The sequence below is a fragment of the Aspergillus melleus genome, assembly GCF_016097325.1.
Source record: "Aspergillus melleus strain CBS 546.65 chromosome Unknown contig6, whole genome shotgun sequence".
Taxonomy (NCBI): Eukaryota; Fungi; Ascomycota; class Eurotiomycetes; order Eurotiales; family Aspergillaceae; genus Aspergillus; species Aspergillus melleus.
This window is the reverse complement of record NW_025763375.1, coordinates 3,165,597-3,188,658: the sequence shown is the minus strand read 5'-3', so window position 1 is coordinate 3,188,658 and position 23,062 is coordinate 3,165,597. Positions and strand designations below refer to the sequence as shown.

The 23,062-nt window shown below is 51.6% G+C and overlaps 10 protein-coding genes across 10 annotated transcripts; 4 read left to right on the top strand and 6 right to left on the bottom strand.

Moving 5' to 3' along the window:
- Window positions 1–171: 171 nt before the first annotated feature.
- On the top strand, window positions 172–639 carry ZNRD1 (DNA-directed RNA polymerase I subunit RPA12; the record flags this gene model as incomplete). The annotated part of the gene is made up of 3 exons (XM_046092609.1): window positions 172–265; window positions 329–557; window positions 621–639. 3 exons carry the CDS (start codon window positions 172–174, stop codon window positions 637–639), a joined length of 342 nt encoding a protein of 113 aa, XP_045948587.1.
- A 505-nt stretch (window positions 640–1,144) lies between these two features.
- Window positions 1,145–3,280, bottom strand: LDX57_010862 (uncharacterized protein; the record flags this gene model as incomplete). Its single annotated transcript, XM_046092608.1, has 1 exon — window positions 1,145–3,280. The coding sequence occupies one exon, from the start codon at window positions 3,278–3,280 to the stop codon at window positions 1,145–1,147; it is 2,136 nt and encodes a 711-aa protein (XP_045948586.1).
- A 1,446-nt stretch (window positions 3,281–4,726) lies between these two features.
- LDX57_010861 (uncharacterized protein) lies at window positions 4,727–4,993 on the bottom strand (the record flags this gene model as incomplete). Its single annotated transcript, XM_046092607.1, has 1 exon — window positions 4,727–4,993. One exon carries the CDS (start codon window positions 4,991–4,993, stop codon window positions 4,727–4,729), a length of 267 nt encoding a protein of 88 aa, XP_045948585.1.
- A 100-nt stretch (window positions 4,994–5,093) lies between these two features.
- Window positions 5,094–6,552, bottom strand: LDX57_010860 (MIP/aquaporin family protein; the record flags this gene model as incomplete). The annotated part of the gene is made up of 2 exons (XM_046092606.1): window positions 5,094–5,627; window positions 5,680–6,552. 2 exons carry the CDS (start codon window positions 6,550–6,552, stop codon window positions 5,094–5,096), a joined length of 1,407 nt encoding a protein of 468 aa, XP_045948584.1.
- A 1,725-nt stretch (window positions 6,553–8,277) lies between these two features.
- Window positions 8,278–9,078, bottom strand: LDX57_010859 (uncharacterized protein; the record flags this gene model as incomplete). Its single annotated transcript, XM_046092605.1, has 1 exon — window positions 8,278–9,078. One exon carries the CDS (start codon window positions 9,076–9,078, stop codon window positions 8,278–8,280), a length of 801 nt encoding a protein of 266 aa, XP_045948583.1.
- A 290-nt stretch (window positions 9,079–9,368) lies between these two features.
- LDX57_010858 (uncharacterized protein) lies at window positions 9,369–9,827 on the bottom strand (the record flags this gene model as incomplete). Its single annotated transcript, XM_046092604.1, has 1 exon — window positions 9,369–9,827. The coding sequence occupies one exon, from the start codon at window positions 9,825–9,827 to the stop codon at window positions 9,369–9,371; it is 459 nt and encodes a 152-aa protein (XP_045948582.1).
- A 1,527-nt stretch (window positions 9,828–11,354) lies between these two features.
- STE3 (pheromone receptor) lies at window positions 11,355–12,890 on the top strand (the record flags this gene model as incomplete). Its single annotated transcript, XM_046092603.1, has 3 exons — window positions 11,355–11,925; window positions 11,989–12,478; window positions 12,533–12,890. 3 exons carry the CDS (start codon window positions 11,355–11,357, stop codon window positions 12,888–12,890), a joined length of 1,419 nt encoding a protein of 472 aa, XP_045948581.1.
- Window positions 12,891–13,636: 746 nt separating this feature from the next.
- On the bottom strand, window positions 13,637–14,391 carry RIM1 (single-stranded DNA-binding protein; the record flags this gene model as incomplete). Its single annotated transcript, XM_046092602.1, has 3 exons — window positions 13,637–13,689; window positions 13,780–13,868; window positions 14,099–14,391. The coding sequence occupies 3 exons, from the start codon at window positions 14,389–14,391 to the stop codon at window positions 13,637–13,639; spliced, it is 435 nt and encodes a 144-aa protein (XP_045948580.1).
- A 2,659-nt stretch (window positions 14,392–17,050) lies between these two features.
- On the top strand, window positions 17,051–20,053 carry LDX57_010855 (uncharacterized protein; the record flags this gene model as incomplete). The annotated part of the gene is made up of 3 exons (XM_046092601.1): window positions 17,051–17,086; window positions 17,146–17,533; window positions 17,589–20,053. The coding sequence occupies 3 exons, from the start codon at window positions 17,051–17,053 to the stop codon at window positions 20,051–20,053; spliced, it is 2,889 nt and encodes a 962-aa protein (XP_045948579.1).
- Window positions 20,054–21,140: 1,087 nt separating this feature from the next.
- Window positions 21,141–22,742, top strand: LDX57_010854 (ERF4 family protein; the record flags this gene model as incomplete). Its single annotated transcript, XM_046092600.1, has 1 exon — window positions 21,141–22,742. The coding sequence occupies one exon, from the start codon at window positions 21,141–21,143 to the stop codon at window positions 22,740–22,742; it is 1,602 nt and encodes a 533-aa protein (XP_045948578.1).
- Between the last annotated feature and the right edge of the window lie 320 nt (window positions 22,743–23,062).

Genomic DNA, 23,062 nt, shown 5'->3' with positions numbered 1-23,062 from the left:
ACATTGCCAACTTCCCATGCCTATCCCCGCCCTGCGAGAGAAGAGACAGGTACGCGATAAAGCCTACCTCCAGGCACCAATCGAACCAAAACCACTCGGGACGAATATCGTCTACACTTTCTCGCTAATCCCTGCCCACAGTCCCAAATTCCAGCCTTTGCACCAAAAACAATGGGTGTACGATTCTGCAGCGCCTGCGGCAACCTCCTCGAAGACTCCCCGAACGAGATCCTAGAATGCGAACAATGTGGAAAAAGCGAGCAGAGTAGTCCCCCTTTCCCCCCCCAAACCTAACCCAACCTGCCCTAACCCACGAACATGGTAATAGACAAAGCACTACACCAAACGGAAACCAGAACCTCCGAAAACTTCCCCTCGAAGCTGCGAAACAGACTGAAATCACACACCCAGACACCTCAGAAAGCCCCCTCCGGACCCACCATGGACATCGAGTGTCCGAAATGCCCGTCCAAGGAGGTGTATTATGCGCAGGTGCAGCTGAGGAGCGCGGATGAGGGGAGTACGATTTTTTATACCTGCGTTGGGTGTGCGCATAGGTGAGTTTTCTTGGTCGGGTTTTCTAGCTGAAGACAGGAGCTAATACCAAACGATTCTGTTAGGTGGCAAGAAAATAATTAGTTGAGATATCTCTGTCTGATTGACTGGCGAGTTCAACGAAGAGAAGCTGTGGGTGGTACGTTTGAAAGACCATCGAGTATGATGGAGGTCACTATTGGCTTTGTTTCCAGGGGTTTTCTCATTCTAGTTGTGAAAATGTCTATTGACACTAGGCAGATTATCAGAAGAGTGTGACATGCTGCGAGATGTTTCTGGAAGAATTGATTCGTCGAATAGGTGATTGATGAACAGGCAGATCTATTGACAAAAGAAACAACATAGAACCCATTCAAAAAGTTGTTGTCGAACACACAACGGGACAAGATATAAAAACAACAACTGAACTGAAAGATCACAAAGTTCAAGTTCAATCCTCAAGCAGACAACAACACAGCGTCTAACTAATTGTACATAAACAAAGGTTCTTCACCATGAATGGCAGAGAATCAATTGCTACAGAGTAAGTCACCATCTAAACGCCAAGCATTAATCATGATGCTGATCATTTTCCCTTCCTTTACAAGGTCTATGAACGCTTCTCCCTCAGGAAAAATCTGCGTTGCAGGTTGCGAAGATTCATCACCAGCATCGCAGCGACGACACCACTGCCTGCACGGACGACCTCCTCGTTCGAGGTGCTCTTCCAATAGATCTCATGACGCTCCGGGTCGTAGTTCAGAGGGCGCAGCATTTCCTGGAACATATCGAAGCGGATATTTTCAATAGGGACGCGGGTTTCGGGGTCAGGTACCGGGGAGGCAATCTGGCTGATGTAAAACTGGGTGTTTTCAGAGTTGTTCTCCGGGGCATAGACGGTGATGGCTGCGTCGTAGAAGGAGTTCATGTCGTCGAGTTGCGGGCCAGTAGAGGGTGCGCGAGCTGGTGTTCTATCGTTATGGGAGTCTTCGAAGGATGAATTGTATGTGGCAATGGTAGCATCGTGGAGGGCGGTGTTCGGGCCAGGGAGCGCTGGAGCAGAGGAGGGTGCGTTGGCTTGGGGCTCATCGTCCTGGGGATATTCCGGGAATGAGTCGTAGGTGCCGATAGTGACGTCGCGGAGGACGGCGCCTGGACCACGGAGTACCGAACCGGCGGAGGGTGTGTGAGCTGATGGTCTATCGTCATCGGAGTCTTCCGAGGTGGTATCTTTCTCGGTGGTCGAACCGCTGGATGGTGATCTGTATCCAGATTGGCGATACTGGGTAAATTGTTCTTGGCTATAGGAGGAAGATGGCACTTGACCAGCTTGTCCCTGGGGTTGTGGTGTAACTGGATTACGCTGCTGCTGCTCGGCCTCATAGTCGTCTGAGGTGTAGTCTGGAAGATCATCTTCAGAGGGTTGTCGAGGCAGTGGATGCTGTAATTGCGCTTCTTGGCGTTGCTCCTCTTCATGTCGTTCCTCTTCAGGGTGATCATCTTCAGGATGCTCCTCTTCAGGATGCTCGTCTTCAAGGTGCTCGTCTTCAGGGTGCTCGTCTCCAGAGTGTTCTTCTTCAGGATGCTCTTCCGCAAGGTCTCCACTAGGTTGACCTGTTTCACGAGGGGTTTCTTCAATCTGACTAGCTCCTGAAACCTCCTCCCCAGACGCTTCGGCAGATATATCATCATAGTCCTCATCCGGATGAAGGTCCTTACGCATTGCATCTTCTGGAGGAGTGTAAGGCTCCGTGGACACCTCTGATATCTCGTCTTCCTGCTGACGGGACGTCCCCGGCGCCGGTGCTGGAGAACCCACCCCGTTTGGTTCGTACGGCTCAAGGAGTTGTCCTGAACGCAAAGCAGACCGCACTTCTGCACTTAGGTTTTCCGGCTGTGTGCTCTGGATCTCATCCGTGATGATGGAAGGCCCTACCGGTTCTTCCTCCGGGGGAGGCGAGGCTGGTGAGGCCGGCGAGGCCCGTAAGGCATCCGGGGCGTTACTATCGACAGGCGATCTTGGCGTGTAGTAATTGGGCGGCGAAGGTAGCAAAATCTCAACCTCGGGCTCCCCCAAGGCTCTGCGAGGTGTTTCCGTTGCTGGCGCTGGTAAATCTACGTCCATCGGCCCGGCCTCTTCGGGAGTTGATGAATGATAGACGGGAGATAGTGGCTCTCTCGGTGGTGCGTCCTCATCGTCTGACGTGACTGACGAGATATCGGAACATGGCGCCGAACCTGTATATGGGAACTCTTGTTCTTCTTCCATTTGTTCATCTCCGATTTGTTCATATTCCACTTGTTCATCTTCCATTTGTTCATCTTCTTGCGGCTGAGACTGCTGCTGCTGTTGCGCAACCCGGCGTCCTCCTCTCCCACTGGCTTGGCCTCTCTGAGAAGTGCCTCCCCTCCGAGGACTTCCTCTCTTGGCGGCTAAAAAATATCTCTTCCGAGCTGTGACCATCAGACGAAGCCGGCGCTGCATTTCCGCCCCTCGGCGTGCATGCAAAGCACGGAAGGCGGCGGGCATCAGCTGGATTTGCCTCGCAATAGTCTCGCCTACCTGGGCCTGGACACGAGCCGGTCTCATATCCACGCTGAGGAGACCTTCGGCATAGAGCCAATCCATCAAACGCGATATCACATCGTCCTTCTGATCCCTGGGGAGACTGATCTTGGCCCAGGACCAGAACTGGCGGTCCCTAGCCATGACCGCCTTAGGCTTGTTGGATCGTCGGCGGACCATTCTGGCGTAGATCACTTATTGTTCAGAAGGGATACTGAAATGATGGCTTGAGTATGTATGACCAAATCGAACTGACAAGGAAGGATTCCTTATCGAAGAAAAGGGAAGGCAATAGAGATGCTCTACCCTAACTAAAAGAAGGCCAAATGTCGTCGATCGCGCGATACTTTCGTCAGGGAGAAGCATGAATGAAGGAGAAGGTGAAGGATCCCTCTATTTATCTTTTATCCGGCTGAAGTCACTGTAAATTGAACGGATGTGCGGAGCCAGTTGTAGACAATCAACGGCCGTTGGCATGCTATTCTAGGTATAAAGGGTGCCATTCGCGGACCGGGTCGGTTATAAGCAAGCGCACTGAATCTTTGATCTGAAACGTAGTGTATGCTAGATACACAATGGTTATATTGCATGAATCAGAATGCATGGTCTTTGTTGGGTTTGAGGTCCCTTGCTTGTTGACACAAAGAGATGACCAACGATGGCGGGAAATCCGATGTTTTCATCGCACTCATTGTTGGAACCACTGAATGAGAAATGATCATAGAAGAGATCGGTAATTCTCCAGTGTGAATGCCATTTGCAACAGGAAACCTGTACCACGTTTAGTCTTCCTTAATGAAAGGAAATCAATCAGAACAGGTCTCCCAGACAAGGAAAGCGGACGAAAATTCCAGAACCAAACAGAAAAGAAGAAAGAGATGTCTCCGATAGAGAATCGAATTTGGAATATCGGTCCGTTTCCGGCGATAGCTTATCTGGTGCTTTAGCTACATGTTGGCTCTGGGTTCATTGACATTTGGCTAGGTGGGAATAGGTGCATAGCGTGAGATTACCCCTAAGGCTCTAACCCGCATAATGCTGCCCGTCCTTGGTTTGGAAATTAATAGATCTCATTAAATGATCAACAAATTTTTGGTATCCTAGCCCACGGGTAAAACGACATTTCTCTCACATATGTGGTTGTTCCCGATGACGGAGTCCATGCGCTGATTCCAACACAATGTTAAGTGTAGGAAGGTGGTCAGAGGTGTACCTAATTAAACAGAAGCTGAACAAGAACCAGGTAAGATGGTTCTCTGTTGTCCTTGGTTTGGAAAGCTGTTTGTCCCCATGGTGAGGATCAAAAGAAGATCAAGTCAGATGGATAATGAATGGATGTTGGATGTCGGTCATGATCAACTTGGGCAGTCTATGATCACCTGATCAATAAGACGCGCTTCCAAAGTTGAGATAATAAGCTAGAATTACATGGAATTATTGTACATTCGGAACCATAGTATCTTAAAAAGAAACCCAGAAAATGCGGTCAATATAGGCTGTATGCAAAACTTTTCGTCATCCTCAATCATAATGCGTCGTTTTCATCACTTCGTGTACGGATAGGAACGGTTCTATGCGCGAAGAACTCGGGAGACGCAACACAAGAGGCAGAAGAAGCTCGCTGCCCTAAGCCTCTAGATCCTTGAGACCCTCTTCGATTTCCGGGAGCTTTCGTTGACCCAGACCGAGCCTCTTCCTCCATTTGAACGCCTTCTTGAGTTTGGTTCTCTTACGTCGAGCTGGGGGGTAATTGACAGGCGACTCTCCGCCTATGAAGACGAAAACATCGTATACAGCAGCGCCAGTCAGGGCACCGGTGGTGGTTGCGAGCCAGGCACCCCAGAACCACCAACCATCGCGCTCGGTAAATGTGTTTCCGCCATAACCGGCCATCAAGGCAACAAGCCTAGGTCCCAAGTCCCGAGCAGGATTAAAAACCCTGGACTTCAAGTTAGCAAAAGACGAACGAGCAGATGGTAGTAGGAGGCCGGCCTTACCCTCCAGTGTTGTAGCCAAAGGCAATGCATAGCACGAGTATCAGCAAGCCGATAATGAAGGAATGCATACCCGCTCCAGGCGGCGCATTGCCGTCATCGCCCATAGCAAAGATTGTGCAAATTAAAATGGCGGCCGAGAGGTACTCGTTGAAAAATGCCGTTACGTTGCGGACATAATCCAGCGGCTCAGTGTAGAAGCCAAGCCCGGTTGCTCCCATGGAGGTCGTGGGAGCTAGGCTGATGATAGAATCACGATAGATGCAGTACGCCAGGCCCGCAGCCGTGAGAGAACCAAGAATCTGTGCAATCACATAGTAACTGCATTGTCGGCCGGGGAAGCCGCGGAAAACCCAAAGCGCGATTGAAATGGCCGGATTCAAATGCCCACCACTAACGCCACCAGCAAGGTAGATACCCACCATGATGCCGAGTCCCCAAGACCAATACATGGCTAAGCGCTCGCCAGCCTGGTAATTACTGCTAGTAATCGCAAGAGTGCCGCACAAACCGAAGAGCATAGAAACTGTGGTCTGTCCAAGGATTAGCAAAGTGGGCAACACAAGTCACGCCGAGAAAGCTTACCCCAAGATATTCGGCCAGTGGCTCCCGAAGCCAATGCCGAATCAACGCCCATGTGTTCACAAATTCATGGTCATCGGGTTGCGGTTGATCCCACTGCCCTGTAAGTTCGGTTTCAACAGGGCGGCTGACTCGATCACTTGAATCTGGACTCATGATTCCTTGCTCAACGGGAGTGTCGGTTTGAGCACTGCCCGGGTAGGTCCCACGGCTTGAGATATTCTGAGCTGAAGGTGTGGCCGGGGTGGCCGGGGTGGCCGGACCATCCTTCGGTTCGTCATGTCGACTAGGGGTCACCTTCATCTCGGGGACGGCTTCGGATTCTCCCTTGGGCTCTGTCTGGTAGGCTCCTGTGTCTCCTCTAGTGGGATCACGGCGCATACCCGGTCGAACGACGCGAGGAAGCGGTTTCGCTAAGCCCCAGATAGGAGACTCGTGGTTCTTCATGTAATCGGGGTTCATCTCGCGGTACTCGGGGTGGACATAAATATCGTTCGAGTTGGCTTCTTGCGGGCCCGCCATGTTGTGAAACCTAGAATTGTCTGTCCCTTGAGTCATTTGAGATGGCTGGCGGGAAGCCAGTTTGGATTTCAGGTTTCGAGAGAGCTGCTGCGGCCTACTCATAGAATGCAGGCTGGCTTGTTCGGTCGGTTGCCGCATGAATGCTTCTCGCGGGTTGTTCGGCTGATCTTGCGACCGCTCCTTTCGCTGTGACATTTGTCTTGGTTGAGGGGCCGGACGCTGCTGCTCTGGCTGAGGACCGCTAGGCTGTTCATTGGGGGGTCTTCGTTGAAAATAGCCGGGTTCTTCGTCGATTGGAGGCAAATCCTCCGCTCCGGGAGGGCGACTGTCTCCTATGTCTTGCTCCCCCGACATGATCTTGGTTTCGCCGATTCCCCGGACGAGGCGGGCTTTCTGCTAGGGTGCTGGTCAAGTGGATTGGATGGATTAAAAGGCGTGCAGGCCAGGAGCAGGACTCCTCCGAGGCACAAGGATCTTTTTTATAAGCTCAGATAAGCATGGCCCTCAACGGACCCGCCAGTATTCTGCGTGGAGACCACCTACTCTTTCGAGCAGGTAGTCCAAACGTGACCCTTGGCTACGGCTTCCCGTAGACCACTCGAGCCATATGGCGACCAGGTTTTCCATGGTTCACTAACACCAGGCTGGGAATGATGTCATGCTGAACGCGAACGAGATCAGAGAAAAAGAAAATGTACAACTCAGATCGGACCACCCAGTTGCACTAGTATGGAGAGCGTGGCAAAAACTTGGTATATCTAACATCACCTTTGGTTGAAGAACCCACCAATGACACTGAAGAGCACCTAGGATGCATTGCAGGAGACGGGGCAGGCACTAAAGGAATGAGGCCCGTCGCATTAAGAACAACTGCGAGCTGGAGGTGGCGATCACTCTGTCTAGAATTCTCCATTCGGGCGCACATTAGCGGACCGTCGGGGAGAGGAGTAGAAAGTAGAAAGAGAGGAGGAAAGAAAGGAAAGGAGAAAGAAAGTGGCGGCCTCAGGCTGCCGTGCGGATTTTGCAGCCGGATGGGCATCCACCCAATCAGACCCTCGGCATCCGGAATTTGGCCGATACCTAGAGATTTACTTCTCTCTTATAATTATATTACCATGGTATAACTGCATGCTCCGAACGATGTCCACGCGTCCTACGGGAAACGATGCCGAACCTTCTCCGTACCTGATGTATGAATCCTGAATACATCAACCGATCGTCATTCATGGTATACTGAGTGCCTACTTATCCAAGCATGACTTCGAACTGGTCTGAGTGATCTGCATTGCTGTTCGGTCTTTTGACAGCCGCTTTGTTTGCTGGCTTAGATCATGACAGCTATGACATCACCGTTACTATCGCGCCCACCTGTACCATGCCTTCGTCTTCTGCCTCTCTTCGATGCACAGAAGCGTGGGACGACAGGCCAGTCGACTCGATCCAAAAGTCACCTCATTGACTTACGGAGTATATCTACACCGTATGCATATCAGAGCAGGTCTTGGTGAAGGCTGAATCTCCTAGCGCATGCCCACTCGATGGACCCTGGCAGGAGTTGGCGCTAACCAACAAGTCACCTCGAACCAGTGGAGTTATCAACAAATTCGATACGATAATGTGGGCGGCACTCAATGCTAGCGTCGGAGTTGAACAGTAAGATCAGAATTCTAAATCGCTTACTTTCATTATTCCGTCCGCTCTGTTTGCGGCACGAAAAGCGTGCTGTAACGCTTGTTTGTTTGTTTGTTTGTTTGTTTTTTTTTTTTTTTTTTTCTCATCTCCATATACATGAATTGTTCTCGAGATTCCTCTATCTCGGCCCTCGATATGTAGGATTTCTTACAGGAACCCAGCAAGGCCATCGGACAATGCTAAATCTGTCGAAAGACCCACCAGAAAGAGCTTCCCATCCACTATCTGCGGTTGAAAAGGCCCAGGTCGTGACATTACGACGACTCTCTAGTTCGTGGTAATTTTGGGTGATATCACAGAGCTTCCTCTCCTCTCGTATAATGGCCCGAGGGAAAGGAAGGAAAGCGTTCAGAAGGAAAACAAGGGGAAAAGCAGGTGTTGTGCAAATTAGAAACTATTTTCGCGAATAGATTTGAGTCCTTTGGGTCCTGTGGGATCTTGCGGAATATATCGTCTGGTATGTCTAGGCGACCGTGATTTTCGATCATGCGGCATTTTCCCCTTCATAGGCTGTTCGAAATGCCGCGAATTCAGGAGACCTTTGCAAGCTTGCAAGCACCACCTCGCTCCTTGCCAAGGCAAGGATGTCAGAGACACGAAGATCTGAATAGGGAGCAAAGCGGCCGCATATATCCAGTCAAATAATGTGGGAATCACGCCGCTACGACGTTGACGGTCCGTACGATGGGCTGCAGCGGCGAGAGAGATGGCTTGGTTGATCTGATTCTCCAATGCCTGAAGTCGAGATTCCGTCTGGAAATTGGTAGTTGCTGTGCGCTTTTCGTATCGTCGAACCGCCCGAGTCAGAGCATCGATCTCTGGTTGGAACCCTTTTCGGACTTCCGTAGTTGCCTGAGAAATGACGGATGAGGTATTGTCCTGTCCTTGAGATGAAGACTCGGATGCAAGACGCTCCGCCGCAGCCTCCGAAACGTGGGCTTCCAGCTCTTCGAGGCGTTTGCTGAGGTCGATGATCTTGCTTATATCAACCTTGTCGTCGTCCTCCGTTGACAAAGCGACGACGCGCTGGAGATGAAGCGTTCTTGCTTGCACCATCTTTAAAAGATGGGAGAATGGTCGGATTTCCGCCGCTAAAAGAAAGATAGTAAGGTTGTAGTTGGACACCAACCCTTCGGAGGGCCGCGACAGCTTGGATCGAATAGTGTGCAAGAGCCATGTTCCGACCATGGGAAAGACGAAGCAAGACACGAGGGCAGCAAGCTCGTGGATCTGCAGTTCTTTACAGGCAGCACCGGTCGCATCTGAAGGGCGCGATGCCTTCTTGGAGTCCGGTGTTGCAGGAGATTCATGGGGGTTAGGGTTCGTAGAAGTTTCGTCGGGATCTGATAATGGGGAGATTTCCGAAGCATCATAGAATCTGTCGGGCTGTCGAACAGCTTGTGCGGAGCGATACCAGTCCCTAAAACCATCATCAGAAGGTAAAGAATAAATGCCACGACATTGGGGACATAGAAAGATCAGGTGCGAACGGCGGGGGAGAGGGCGAGACCGTACCATGGCAATCGCACCGACCAATTGAGGAAGATGGCGGCGAGAACCAGCAGAGTGACATCCGTCACGACGGCACTTCCGTTCTGGAAAAAGACTCCGGCGATAGCAGGCAAAAGCGCCAGGCCCAGGGGGGCTGAATGCCAATGCGACTCGTCGTTATGAAGGTCGACATCGGTCTGTTTTGCGGCGCGGGGGAAGAACAAATCATCGGTCGAGGAACGAATTGAATTTCGGGCCTCGGATACAGAATCAGATAAGGTCGAGTTCCGTCGTTCATTCCGCAGGTTCGACGAGCCCTCGGCGAAAGTGGCCGAGCGGGTCGGACCACGATGGCGGAGACTCATCGAATTCGGGGAGCCAGCGCGGGGGTCACTATCGGTGCTAGCGGGGGGATTCTGGAGGGGAGAAGTCGCAGGTCGGGGCATGGCAACCTAAGGTAGGAGACTCAACCCTTCGTTTACCAAGCAATCTCGCCATAAGCGGATCGCAATTGAGGCGGGGACACGCGATCAGGGCCTGTATCGGGGTTGAGAGAGGTAGGGAAGGGTGACCGAGTAAAGCGCAGGCGTGGACGTGATACAAAAGGAGAGGGTAGGAGAGGGAGAGGGAGAGGGGAGAGGGGGGAAAGGAGAAGCAAGAAGGGGCAAGGGAGAGAACAGGGAGATGAACCCATGACGCCATGTGTAACGGAGCTGCTCAGGTGGTCAACCAACAATGCCTCAGTTTCTGCACGCATCCGGTCTACCCCCTTCTCCAGTCGCCGGCTTGTCGGCTTCATCTCCGACTTGATCTTTTTCTTTCTCTTTTCTCTCTTCGTGTCCTTGTACTACTACTGCCTACTTCGTAGTACCTTACCTCGGTCGATTCATTGGAATCGTTCCGTGACGAGAAGGAAAAGGCTACTAACAATGCTTTATGCTATTGTTTAGAATTTCATCTACATAACTCGTTGTCACGCGACACAAAGCACGTGCAACGTAGGCCTTACGGTTCAGGCAGCGCCGGAGACTCGATATGCCAGGGATGTACTCCGGATGTACCTCTACCTCCAGGGATACTACAAACAACCACCTCCCAGCATATACGGCCGTCCACCGAGCACCAGGTGGCGAATCCTCACACTCGCCGGTCAACTCGCATCGGCGTGTTCGCGCTCTATTGAAATTACTATGTTTTACTATGTCTATGTTTCTCCATAAGATGTGAGAGGCGCACCGTGTTAGTGAAGACGAGCAGCATCGCCGACCGCATTTCAATAAGAGCGCGCCCCAGTTCTATTGACGATGAGTCCATTGACACCCTAATCAGGAATGGTCTACTCGCCGGGGCTGCCTTATACTCAACCTTCTACCCACCCGGTTTCGCAACGTTGCTCGCTGTCTCTGATCTCTCGTCTTCACTACCTCTTCTTCGGTATTGAGAATGCCCTATCTCAATAGATACGTGATGCATTCCGGTCCACCTAGGGTAGCTCCCCGTTCATTCCCTAGCGATATGTTCGAGCCGCCGAGACCACCCAGGTGTGCCCTGGTTAGACCACCATGCTGCCACCCGTCTCAACCTCCCCAATTGACACCAGCACCATGCGTGGGTCCTTGTCTGACCGGGGAGTTCTTTTCTGTACTTCCACCGGAACGGTGAAGTAAGCCTGTCTCTGCTAATTCAAAGGGGAATGCTTCTGGGATCGGGCGTGCATTTCCATCCTCAATAAGACATCTAGAGGACTCCTGTTTCTGAATAACGTCTCATATTACCGTTTTCCCTGTCCCTTACCTTTCTCCTCTTATATAGGCGATGCTGGCTCGTTGCTCTTCAATTTCTCAACATCACTTTCCCTCTCTCCCGAATAGGTCATACCTGGAAGCCGCCGAGAGATCATACGGAGAAGCCTAAGGGTTACCCAAAGCGAACGTTCTCTCTTCCAAAGGTTGACCAAGTTTTGTCTTCACGTTATGGATTCAGAGTCGGCACCTCGTTATCACAACGCAACTAATGCAGTGATCGTTCCTATTCTCTCTATCTTGTCCATCCTTGTCAGCCTGGTTCCGGTGGCTCTGCACTGGAAGAACCGGAACTTTCCTGCGACGTGTCTCATTGCTTGGTTCTTGGTTCTTAATTTCTTCAACATCACCAATGCAATCATTTGGCCCAATGACGATGTGGATTCCTGGTTCAGCGGCGTGGGTCTTTGCGATGTCGAAGTCAAGATCATGATTGCTAGTTACGTCGGCGTGCCGGGCGATCTGCTGGGCATATTTCGTGGCTTGGCCAGTGTGCTGGACACCAGTCGTGCAAGTCTCGTCCCCAGCAAGAAGCAGCGTTGGCAGAATCATTTCATGGATATCCTGTTCTGTGTTATCGTTCCAATTGTTGCCATGATCACTCAGATCGTCTACCAGGCGAACCGATACATGCTGTTCGCCATCTCGGGGTGCGTCAACAGCTTCGACGAAAGCTGGGTGAGCTTCGTTATGTCTTTCATATGGCCTCCAATAATCTGCGTGATCGCTGGTTACTATTGCGGTATGTCGAGTCGGATGTATATGGCCCCCTCAATACCTGTGCAGTACTAACCCTTCTCTACAGGGCTGGTCCTGTATCGCCTCCATAAGTATCGCAGCCAGTTTGGAGACATACTCCAGTCTTCCAATAGCAACATCAACAAATCCAGATTCCTTCGGCTTTTCCTACTGGCCTTTACCATGTTCATCGCCATCCTACCGACCCAGGCTTTCGTTGTATGGAAGAACGTGACGCTGTCGCTACCGTGGCATTCGTATTCATGGAGCACCCTTCACGGACCCAAGTGGCATGAGATTATCAAGGTCCCAACGAACGGGGAGGTCTTCTTTGATCGGTGGATACCAATAGCATCGGGGTTCATGTTCTTCATCTTCTTTGGGTGTGGTAAAGACGCCTCGAAGATGTATACCTCAATCGCCCGCTACTCTGGTTTGGACTGTTGTCTCGTCGGCGGACAAGCATCTCCGATAGGAACCACTTCGTCAACCGGCGTGGGGTCTATGAATAGCCGGGTCAAGCTTTTATTTCGTAAGAAGAGCTCATCTGCCACAAGGTTAGTGTGCCTTCTCTTAGGCGCGGGACGGGCCTTGGGCTGACATATTCTTAGTGTACATGCGAGCAACCTTGCTTCGGCAAACCTTGCTTCGGCAAACCTTGCTTCGGCAAATCCCACCGATCACAGCTATGTGGATCTCGAGAATAGCACAACGACACCTAAGACGCACAGAGACATGCACAAGGAATCGTGGATCAGGCGTTTGTCTCCATTTCCCCGTCGTCGCTCCCCTCGCTGTGGCGAAACGGTGTCGCTTCACAACCTGACCGGTCCGTCCAACACGGTTGCTACCAATGCTTGGGCCGGCGCAAATACCAGTCGCGGCAGCAACGAGTATGATACTTCTACCAGAAAAGATTTCATTCGGGTAAAGCAGGTCATCAGCCAAGAGAGCGAGAAGAATGTGTGAAATGGCAAGTTGCAGCGAAACTATATTTGTTCCTGTTCTCGGCGCATATGCTATTCGTCTGGCTTCCTTTCTCATCAAGCACTACGATGGAAAGTCTCCTGTTAGCAGCCGTCAACTTGAATCTGTATTTGTATTCATACTGTAACGGGAGTTGTCTTCTTGTGCTCAGCTTCTTAACGGCGGAGGGAACTATTTAGCGATTATAGATTAAGATTCCGAGTGACCAACCAATTAATTTTCGCTCGATCGTGCAGACAAGAACTTACGAAGTCACCTACCTGTAGCGGTTACCGAGTCATTTTGAAAGAGCGAAGTTTGTATGTGTACGTAGTAGTCCGCGTAACACACTACAAGTGCGGGCAATTTTCTCTATTGTCCACCTACATGCCTTGTAGTACGAGTTCTGGCCGAGGAAGCGCAAGATCGCTCGTGCGGACGCTTTTCCATCTGTTCTATAAATATTCAAGCACAACAGAGCACAGCCTGCAGGATAAGAGAAATTGACCATTAAAGGGTATACAGAAAATGACGACAACGACAACAGAAGCTACAGTACATGCAAGCACCGGAATGACCGACAGCAAATGAGACATTCAGGTGGCTAGCGGGCGGCTTTCGCCGGGAATATTCCAAGTCCAAAGGATGACCAGAGATAGAGCAAGCCGGTGAGTCCAAACAACCAACGTCGCCTATTATCTTCCCTTATTATAGAATTGGCCTGTGCATATCGATCGATTTGCGAAAGCTTAACCCATCAAGGATTTGGAGTCGTTGGGGCGTCTGAGAACCTCGATGCTTCCTGGAAACGAAAGACAGGACACGTTAGATATTTCCGAGATGGCCGGGGTTTAATTGTCCATTCACTCGACTGGACGGAGTTGAAGCTTACGTTGAACGATGTTTAGGGCGCTCTGCTTTTTGCCTTCGGCATCTTCGTACTGACGCATGGTTGCGTCGCCTTCGACGAAGACCAGGGTTCTATAAGAGTATATGGTTAGCGTTGTGTGTTTCTGGGTTCGATGGTAGGCAATTCTCGCGCCAGATGCGGTGTGCAGTGATCTTTTCCCTGGAAGTCCTGTATTTTCCTCCCCAACACTCCTGGACTCTCCAAGATCCCTACCCACGCACGTATGCAAATTTTATGCAAATACGGGAAGGAATCTGCGCGGTCACATAGCGTTGAGGGAAGGGAAGGCAGGTAAACTTACCCTTTCGGTAAGCCCAGGAGGTAATCCCGCTGCGGCCCTTCGGGAACGAAGCTGGCAACGCGGAACCAGCTCGTCTGGCGATTGTCCCGGGGACCGTAGGAGGAGCCCACCGCATATTTGATGACATCCTGACCGGTCGAAGTGGCTTGCAGCTCGGGCTCGCCCCCAAGACGGCCGGTGATGATCATACGGGCAGCGGAACGCGACGAAGAGCTGCTGAAGGAGCGCGCGGAAAGAGCAGCGCCGTGCGAGGCGCGCACGAGAGGACGCAGGGACGAGGTGAAGGCAGACATTGTGATGGGATGGCGGAAAGGATGTGTTCAACAAGAGCTAAGGAGGTGAAATCCGGGGTCGACGAGTCGAAAAGAAACAAGGTAGCTTGGACCATCCATTACGTGAGCCGCGGCGAGCCGCCTCACGTGATGCCGCTGCGGACTGGAAGGGCGCGCGCGAAGTCGTTACCTGTCAACAACATCAACCAAATCATGGAGATCAACGAGGCCCTTCGCTCGATGATCCTTACTTGGTTGCTGCCCTCGATACAGGTTCCGTGATGGGTCCTTGTATCTTACTACATGATACATAACGTGATATGATGCTATCAAGATCCAATCTATACTCTGTACTACCAATTTTACTCGCTTCACTTCGCCGCAAGATGGGACTTCCACGATGCAATATACCATATTCCGTCAGATACACGCATGCGAGCTCCAATATAGTCTCTTTTCAATGGTCCGCACGAAATCCCTACCGACCCGATTCCTGTTTCCTGAAATAGTGGCTCCCCGTGCGTTTGGTGACTTGTGAGACGTCAAGTCCGAGTTCGCCCAGGGAACAGGATCAGCGGCAAGGCACGAATTCAAACTCAAATTCCCTTGGAGGAATAAATCCTAAATCATATCTTGACTCCAAATTTCTTCTCACCGCATCTGTTGTGCATCCCATTATTGATTCGTCGTGCTTGAACCATTGCGACTAGTATGCTTCAAACCTTCATTGCCATGAGTTAACTCAAATCAACGGATGCAGCTGGTCGGCAGCACCGATGCCATGGGAACTCATGTTCGAGTTGCTGTGCAGGTCGGGGTGCAACTCTGCGCTCTGTACGCCGTTACTTTCCTTGGCTAGATAAACCTCTCACGGCTCCAAATATAGTACGATTTGTCAAAGACTTGTCCTTGGAAAAGTCGGCGACCGGCTCGGAAATTAGCCACACACCCATGGTCCAACAGAAAACCGAAACATGGCGATTCAAAGCCCATTGTTTCTTCGATCTAGAGGGTGATAGGCCGACAACTTTGCGAAAAAAAATAAAACCAAATCGGACCTGTCGCCTCATGCAGCCGATCACACGAACGGCCCGACTAATAAGACTAGACTAGTCTTGCTAGTTCGATCAGCAATGCCGGGGTTCCTCTGGCTGGGGTTGATTGGACTCGATGGTTTGCTAGCAAATTAGTTGTTTAAGCGAGACTTGAGCCAAGAACCTGGCTGACGAGGTCTACAGTGATCATGATTTTGAATTCTCATAGCTAACGCGGTGCTCGCGATTCTGACCCTGCATGGATCAAACCACGTCAGGATACTCAAAGGCGCTAATCCGTTGCGATGGAAATTGGTGCCTTATGCGTGAAAATTCTGGCTATACTCACGGCACACCGTCACTGACCCTGAGCTCACTGGCTAATAATGATTGTGCCCCTGCTTATCTATGACCTGTTCCTTACAGGCCTGCCCCTCGGTTCTTGGGGCGTGATTGGTGGTCTGATTCGATCAATCTGTTCTGCCCCTTGAGGATCGCCAAGGGTCGAGTTGGCAGCCATATACGAAGGAGGACTATTCGTTAATGAATGCTGTGAACTTAAACCGCAGATCCTTTCCTAATTACGCTCATACCGATGCATGACACGGCACCTATTTGCTTTTTCCTACATCGAATGGACCGGCTTGCGCCTTCCATGCATCTAGTCTATTTATCGTCATAACTCATGGATTCCCTGACGTTACGGAAGACTCCCCATCGAGGCCAAAGTTAGCGGCAGGCCGAATCTAAAGACTGCGACGCCCTTCCCTATTTCCCGTGCAGGCATTCCGGAGTGCAATATCCCTTCTAGTGGACATATACATAGTGGAGACGAGGGCTCTGCATGATTCTTCGGTTCTCTGCTACGTCTAGCCACGTTTCTTGCGCTCTCTTGCGCGTCTGGAGTCTGAATTGACAGCGGATTTTGCTGCTTAAAATTCGGTCGCCCTGTGTGTGAACGGCAGATAATGTGAAATATAACCATCAGGAGATTTTCGCGCAACCTCGAGGCAACTGTAACGATACCCAGTCGGGCCACTCCTGACTTCGGAAATTGCCTCTGATAAGCGTCCCGATATTCAATCGCTCATCGTTTCTACCATAATGCGGGCCTTTCCTACACTTGCCCTGGTGGTCTATCTTGTGTCGGGGTTGTTCGTGTTTGGCGCCTGGGTGCCTTTCGGTGAGCGCAATACGCATGGAGGTCTGGCCATCATACAAGCTCGGGCGACAGACCCGAGCTCGTCGACATTAGCGGATACGACCTCAGCTTCTGAGAGGACAACGGCAAGCGCGACACATCATGCCACAGCGACGGCCAATTCGACGTCAACATCAAGCGCGACGACTGGCGCATCTACGACGGTGGCATCGCTCAATACGTCACCACCGTCAAAAAGTGAGCTCGAATTAGTGCGCTACACTTGCTCTTTAGTATTGACCCGGTATAGATGACACAGACAAGGCTACTCCCGGAGAACTGCCTCTTGAGCCCTTGATTACTCCCGCATTGGGAGTGAGTGGCTTCATTCTCATAGCTAGCGGGGCTTTTCTTGCGTTTATAGGGATTCGGAACTTGCGGTAATTCCAAATTTCCACCAAGGGTTTGGCACGATACTTATCAACTCCTTAGAGTCCAAGTCTTCATGTCAACTGCATTTTTGACCAGTCTGGGGGTCACTGTGAGTAACTGGATACATGATCAGACATCCCAGCATCTCTGACATTCTACCACTTCCAGGTTCTCATTGTCTATGTAATGAATCCGCCCGTTCGTGCCGCAATACAAGGAGCATATCTCGTCGCGGTCTTTTTCACCGGAGTGACCTTTGGAGCCCTCTCAATCGTTTTCAAAGAGCTGAGTGAAGGCCTTGGGTGCCTCCTAGGAGGATTTTGCTGTAGCATGTGGCTCCTCTGCCTGAAGCCAGGCGGCCTCTTGACGGAAACGGATGCAAAAAGTGGATTCATAGGTGCATTTTCGGTGGCATTTTATGCTTTATCATTCAGTCAATACACGCGCCCATATGGGCTGATGGCATCGACCGGTATCTCCGGGGGCACAGCGGTTGCCCTAGGAATTGACTGCTACAGTCGGGCCGGTTTGAAAGAGTTCTGGCTCTACATCTGGGGTAAGATTTGACACAGCACCCTTGTAATTCTGGCGCGTTCTGACACGTCGATTAGCCCTCAACGATGATATCTTTCCTCTTGGCACCGACACCTATCCGGTGACACGTAATATTCGTGTCGAACTTGCGGCAACGGTCATCATTGCTATCCTGGGTGTTGTTTCCCAACTTAGACTATGGCGCGTAATCCGCGAGCGAAGGCATAAGGATGAAGAGATGCGCGCCGAGGAGCAGCGCAAGAAGGAGGAAACGGAAGCCGAAAATTCAAAGCGATTGGAGGAGGACAACATGAAAGAGCGGCTAGAGTGGGAAGCCAAATACGGCAACAATCCCGGACCGAACCTGCCAGAGCTCGCTGGTGATGCCAAATGCCTCGCGGATATTGAGATGGAGAAGGCCGATGCGATGGAGACCCTTTCAAGTTCCTCCGAGGAATCCTACCGGTGCCCTGATTGCCAAGAGCGGGCAGACAATGGCGAATCTGCGTATGCCTCTTCAATTACGTCTGATACAAGCGGAGCGACCGGAGGTAGCCAAACGCGACAAGAAGACGACATGACCAAAAGCTTGGATGGGGATGATTCAAGTCAAACGCTTGAGGACAAAAACGCCGCTCGGGTCAAAAGGTTCGATGGCACACTTGCAGCACAGATGCGTGACGATGAGAGCTCTGATATGACAGCCATCGTCGGCTCAGACGCAGGCTCAGAGCGGGGTTCTGGATGGTCCTGGGACAAGTCGTCCGTAAAGAGCGGTGCGAGGTCCGATTCTCAGGAAGCTCTCGTACCCTCAAAGGACGACTCATCGACTCATGGAAACATGGACGCAAGGAACGACACTGCTTCTGGTAATCCGGCGATTGCGGCAAGTGGTGATGTTGCAGCAAACAACGGCTCAGGTGTAAGGGAGAGCACCGTTGTTAAAGGTCCACCAAGTTCTCACGAGACGTCCTCCTCTCAAGATGATGCCGGGGATAAAATGGACGATCGGAGTGTGTACTCACGAGAAGTGGAGGATCAGAAACTGTCTCCAATGCAAGATATGGATGCAAAACAACCAAGGGAACCCGATAGAGCGCTACAGAAAGACAGCAGAGATGAATCTCCAGCAATGCCTTCCTTACCGCAGACGAATGACGAACCCGTTCAAGAACAAGAAGACCCCCTGCAGCCTGGATCAACAGCAAAGCCGATCGAGGACACCGTCTCAACGAAGAACAAATTACAGGCGGATGTCTCAGCGGATACGAAGCCAGCTCCAGATTATAAAGGTCCTAAGTCTCCCGAAGCCCAAGAACGCAGTCGCTCTTCGGAAGCCGTCAGCTCCTCCATAAAATCCGAGATAAGCGCCGGCAAGCAGAAAACTTCAAAGCCGCAACTCAAGATCAACAGCAAGCCTAAGAAGGAGGAACCGGTCAAATTAGACGCAAAGGCTGTGAAGCACCTACCTCATCGAGCATCGAAGATGGTCCAGAGCTACCGCACCGACGAATGGGCAAAGCACCTAGCGGATGCGGAGATCCCTGAACCGGAGCCCATCGAATTTGTCGAAAACGAAAGGCACGAGGAAAAATGGGAGGCCCAAGAGCCTGCGGCGCCTGTGAATGTCGAAGAGCTGCTGCAAACGCCCTTGAATGCACAGCCGCCACCTGCCGTTGAGCACACCCTAGGGCGCGAGCCGGGCAATGCAAACGAGGGCCATCGGGTGTCCAACGGATCGCAATCCCGTCGAGGATCCAAGGCAAAACGGAGATCATCCCGATCCACCAAGAGGCTTTCGGGTTTGTCTTCTATGCCAGCAAGTAACTTACCCCAGTATCCGCCTGCCGCAGCTCAGCCTCAAGCCCCTCAAGGCCCAACGAATGGGTTTCAGGCCTACGCGAGCGCGCTGCCTCCGATTTCTACCGCTGTTGATCAGCCCCGAGAGGAGACGGAACCGCCCAAACCTCAATGGAAAGGTCCACCGGCCCTCTTGGATGTGCGGGAGGGCCTGATGCGGAGCAGATTATCATCTTTCTCCCTTGGTTCAGATCCCTGGTCTGCGCGCAGTAGTCCGGGGATATCACCAATCGAGACTTCACCACGGCACTCTACTTGCCCGATCATCGAAGAAGCAGACAACCTGCCGCTTTCTCAACGTCGAACCATGCTTCATCAGCAGATCATTCCAATCTCGCAGACACCGTCAGGGCGATGGAACGGCAATGCAGCCGGACCAGCTCCAGTACCGATCCCTGTCCCCGCCCCTTCGAATACACAGGCCACCATGGCTGCGTGGCGGGAGTATGTGCGTGAGGATTTGTACGACAAACGCAATCCGTTGGCAAAGATGAACAATCCCGTCTCCAGCACGGGGGTGGCAGACCGGAATCCCTTCGTCCAGGCCGAGCGAAATGCATCGTCCGTCAAATTCGGCGCCCCGGTCGCGGAAAGCAAACAGCGAGGGGACATGAGCGACCTGCATCGAAACGCTATGCGGCGTATGCAAGCCATGGCCAACCGAAATATGAATGGGAAATGACCAGCCGTACTCCCCTTCTTTGTGATGATACTCCATCGGTCTGCGTCTCGGATCGCTTTATGATTTTAAGCGATGCGACCCCGGTCCCTTTATTGATAATGTCCCTTTGTGTTTCGGAGTTAATTATTGATTATTAAGTTAGGACTTGAGCCTAGCGATGAAAGGGTTGCGACGAACCTACGGGGTAATGTTTTCTATCTAATGGGTAATAGATTGTATGAAGATATCGGGCTTTCCGACTTGGACTGGTGTGGAGAATTGATTTATTTCACTTCTTTGTGGCCCCCCTTCGCGAGACCTCACACCCTTTGTTTCAGTCCTGCTCCCAAGAAATGGGATCGATAGTGTCTCCTTTGACCCATGGGCGGGCGATTTGGATTTCCCCGAAGCTATTGGCGTTAGGGTCGATCCCTTCAATACTAGAGGTAAATTTAGCAGCAACGCCAGGGGGGCCGAACAATCCGCCACGCAGACTACGTAGTTCTGGACTGGCCACTGCCAGTTCGAGGATCACCGACATGACGCAGTCCATGGCTTATTTCTCCTTTGACTGGGGTTGCGATCTTGGCCATCTTGCCTGCGATCTCGCTCCGGATGTCTGACTGTTTTGCGCTTCGGAGATGCACGAAGGTTACATGCATCGTTCGGGATTGACTCTCGATGTATTTATTGATTTAATTTTTGTCTAATAAATGTTAAAAGCTTTCATATCTCAATCAATTCAATGTTCCGTGTCCATGGCAGGGTGTGTGGTATGATGTAATTTGTGTCCTGAAGCCGCAAAGTTGGAGCCTTACTTGTGGGATGGGAGCGGGATGGGGGTTAATAGTGGATTATTATGGCCTTATTATTACTATTATGAATTCTAGGGATTCCCTTGAGTTCCAGGCGTTAGTAGTTCTTTATTTATTTACTCGCGATCCGTCCCAGATCCGTTTGGTTCAATTTTTGGTTTTTCTCCCACCTTTGTTGGATTTTTCGCTTGAACTACGACCATCTGAGGGAGTAGTATATGCGGTTGAACCTGCGAGGTCGATCTATAGAGATCTATGTACTGTACTCCGTACATCTTGAGCGATCCACCGGTATGCATTCATCCGCCCTGGATATGTACGGAGTATCCATGCTGACTCTTCAGGACTGCAGAGCCCCATGCGCCTCAGATAATCAATCAATCAATCAATTGAAGATCGCATTCTCCAACTACGGAATAAAATCCAACTCGAATGTTGCGCTCAGGCCGTCCCGTGACCCCAGTGCCCCTTTCTGCCCGTCGACCAACGACTCCCGTTCTGCCTGCCACCTCCGCCTTCAGGCACCTTCTCCCTCTTTTCCCTCTTCGCCTTCGCTTTCTTCCATCACGGCGTCCCCTCGTCCGCCTCGTCTCCCGATTCTCGCCCCGTCGGCTCCCCCCTCGGAAACGGCGTCCTTCACGGCCTCCCATACTCACCCGTCTCCATCGTCCGAGGCTGAAGTATATTCCACCACTTGCTCTCGCTTCTCCTCGCGTGGCTACCGCATTCCGCGGCGTTCGTTCGAGGCCCACCGGCCTGCATTTTCCTCGGCCGATCGCTCCTCCGCGGCGCAGAGTTCCTCTCGATCCCTGCCACGGTCAAGGAACTCGTCTTGGATACCCCCCGCGATTCTACGCCCGCCTTCCGTGCGACTGGCCAACCCCGTCAACCACGTCCCGCGAGTCACCCCTATCGCCGTCCCTCACCCGCTCCAGATCTCGGACGAAAACCTTCCCCTCGAAGCGCATCGAGACGCCTATCCACTTCTCTCCATTCCCGAGCAACGTCGCAGTCGACTGACCCCCTCCCCGAATAGCTTGGTGGTCGAACATAGTCAGGGGGAAATCGAGAGTGGCCGCTCGAGTATCGCAGTGCCTCGAGGGCAGAGGCGCAGTGGCGCGTTTGACGACCGCTGGCTTTCTCAGGAGATGTCCGACCCGACGACTAGGACGGAAAGCCGGGGGGCAAGCAGTCTTCGTCCACCCGACCGGGCCCATCTTGGACTCGATACCGCCGGTCCACGAGGCCCCTACGATGACGAAAGACCTCGACATGTACAATCGCAGACTTCCCTACGGTCCCAGTCGCAGATCGCCTCGGTTCCTTCCAACAACATCCCTCCCACTCGCGGCGAACCAGAAGTGGCAGAAGAACTAGCCTGGGGTCCTGCCCATCCATGTTATCCTCACATCAACTCTCACGTCCCGATCGGCTCCAATGAATTTATGACAACGCGACTCATTCGTATCCGACGCGATTGGATGGTCAAGGGGGACCTGGCGCCAACCTTCTCGAATCTTTACCCCGAAATCTTGGATCCGTTGCTACCGGAGCAAGAGTTTCGCAAGGTGATCGCGACCGTGAACGAGGAACTCACCAAAGCGTTCGACCCGTTCAGTTTTCGAAATTGGCTGGACGGCGCACTGGGATTGCTCACGGGCTGGCTGTGGGAGGACATTGGTGCGCCGGCTATCAAGGGTCACCTCCGACGCGTGGAAGACTGGATCGAGAAGTGGAACCGAGAAGTCGGTGCCAAGGACGGAGTGCACATATGGAGTCTTCGACGGACGGCCTACATGTCCCTGGATATCCAGATTCCTGATCCCAAGGTCGGTATCATTCATAGCGAAGTCGGGACGTCCATTCCGGGGACCAGGCCGAGCAGCGGGGTTTAAGCCTGCCTTGGGTCCTTTTTACTTTTCTTCTTCTTTTCTTCTTTTCTTCTTTTCTTCTTTTCTTCTTTTCTTCTTTTCTTCTTCTTTTCTTCTTCTTTTCTTCTTCTTTTCTTCTTCTTTTCTTCTTCTTCTTCCTCTTCATTATTTTTTGTTCCTATTGGATTGTATTATCTTCGTCTTTTACTCTTTTTTAATTCCTTCTTTCCCACCCGAAGTGGCAGCTGCATGGATTCTAGCGAACTTTGGATGTGACTCTGGATTCCCCCTTTTTTCTTGTCGCCTTGACTTTACGATATCCATGTCCGTGTTTTCAGACTGTT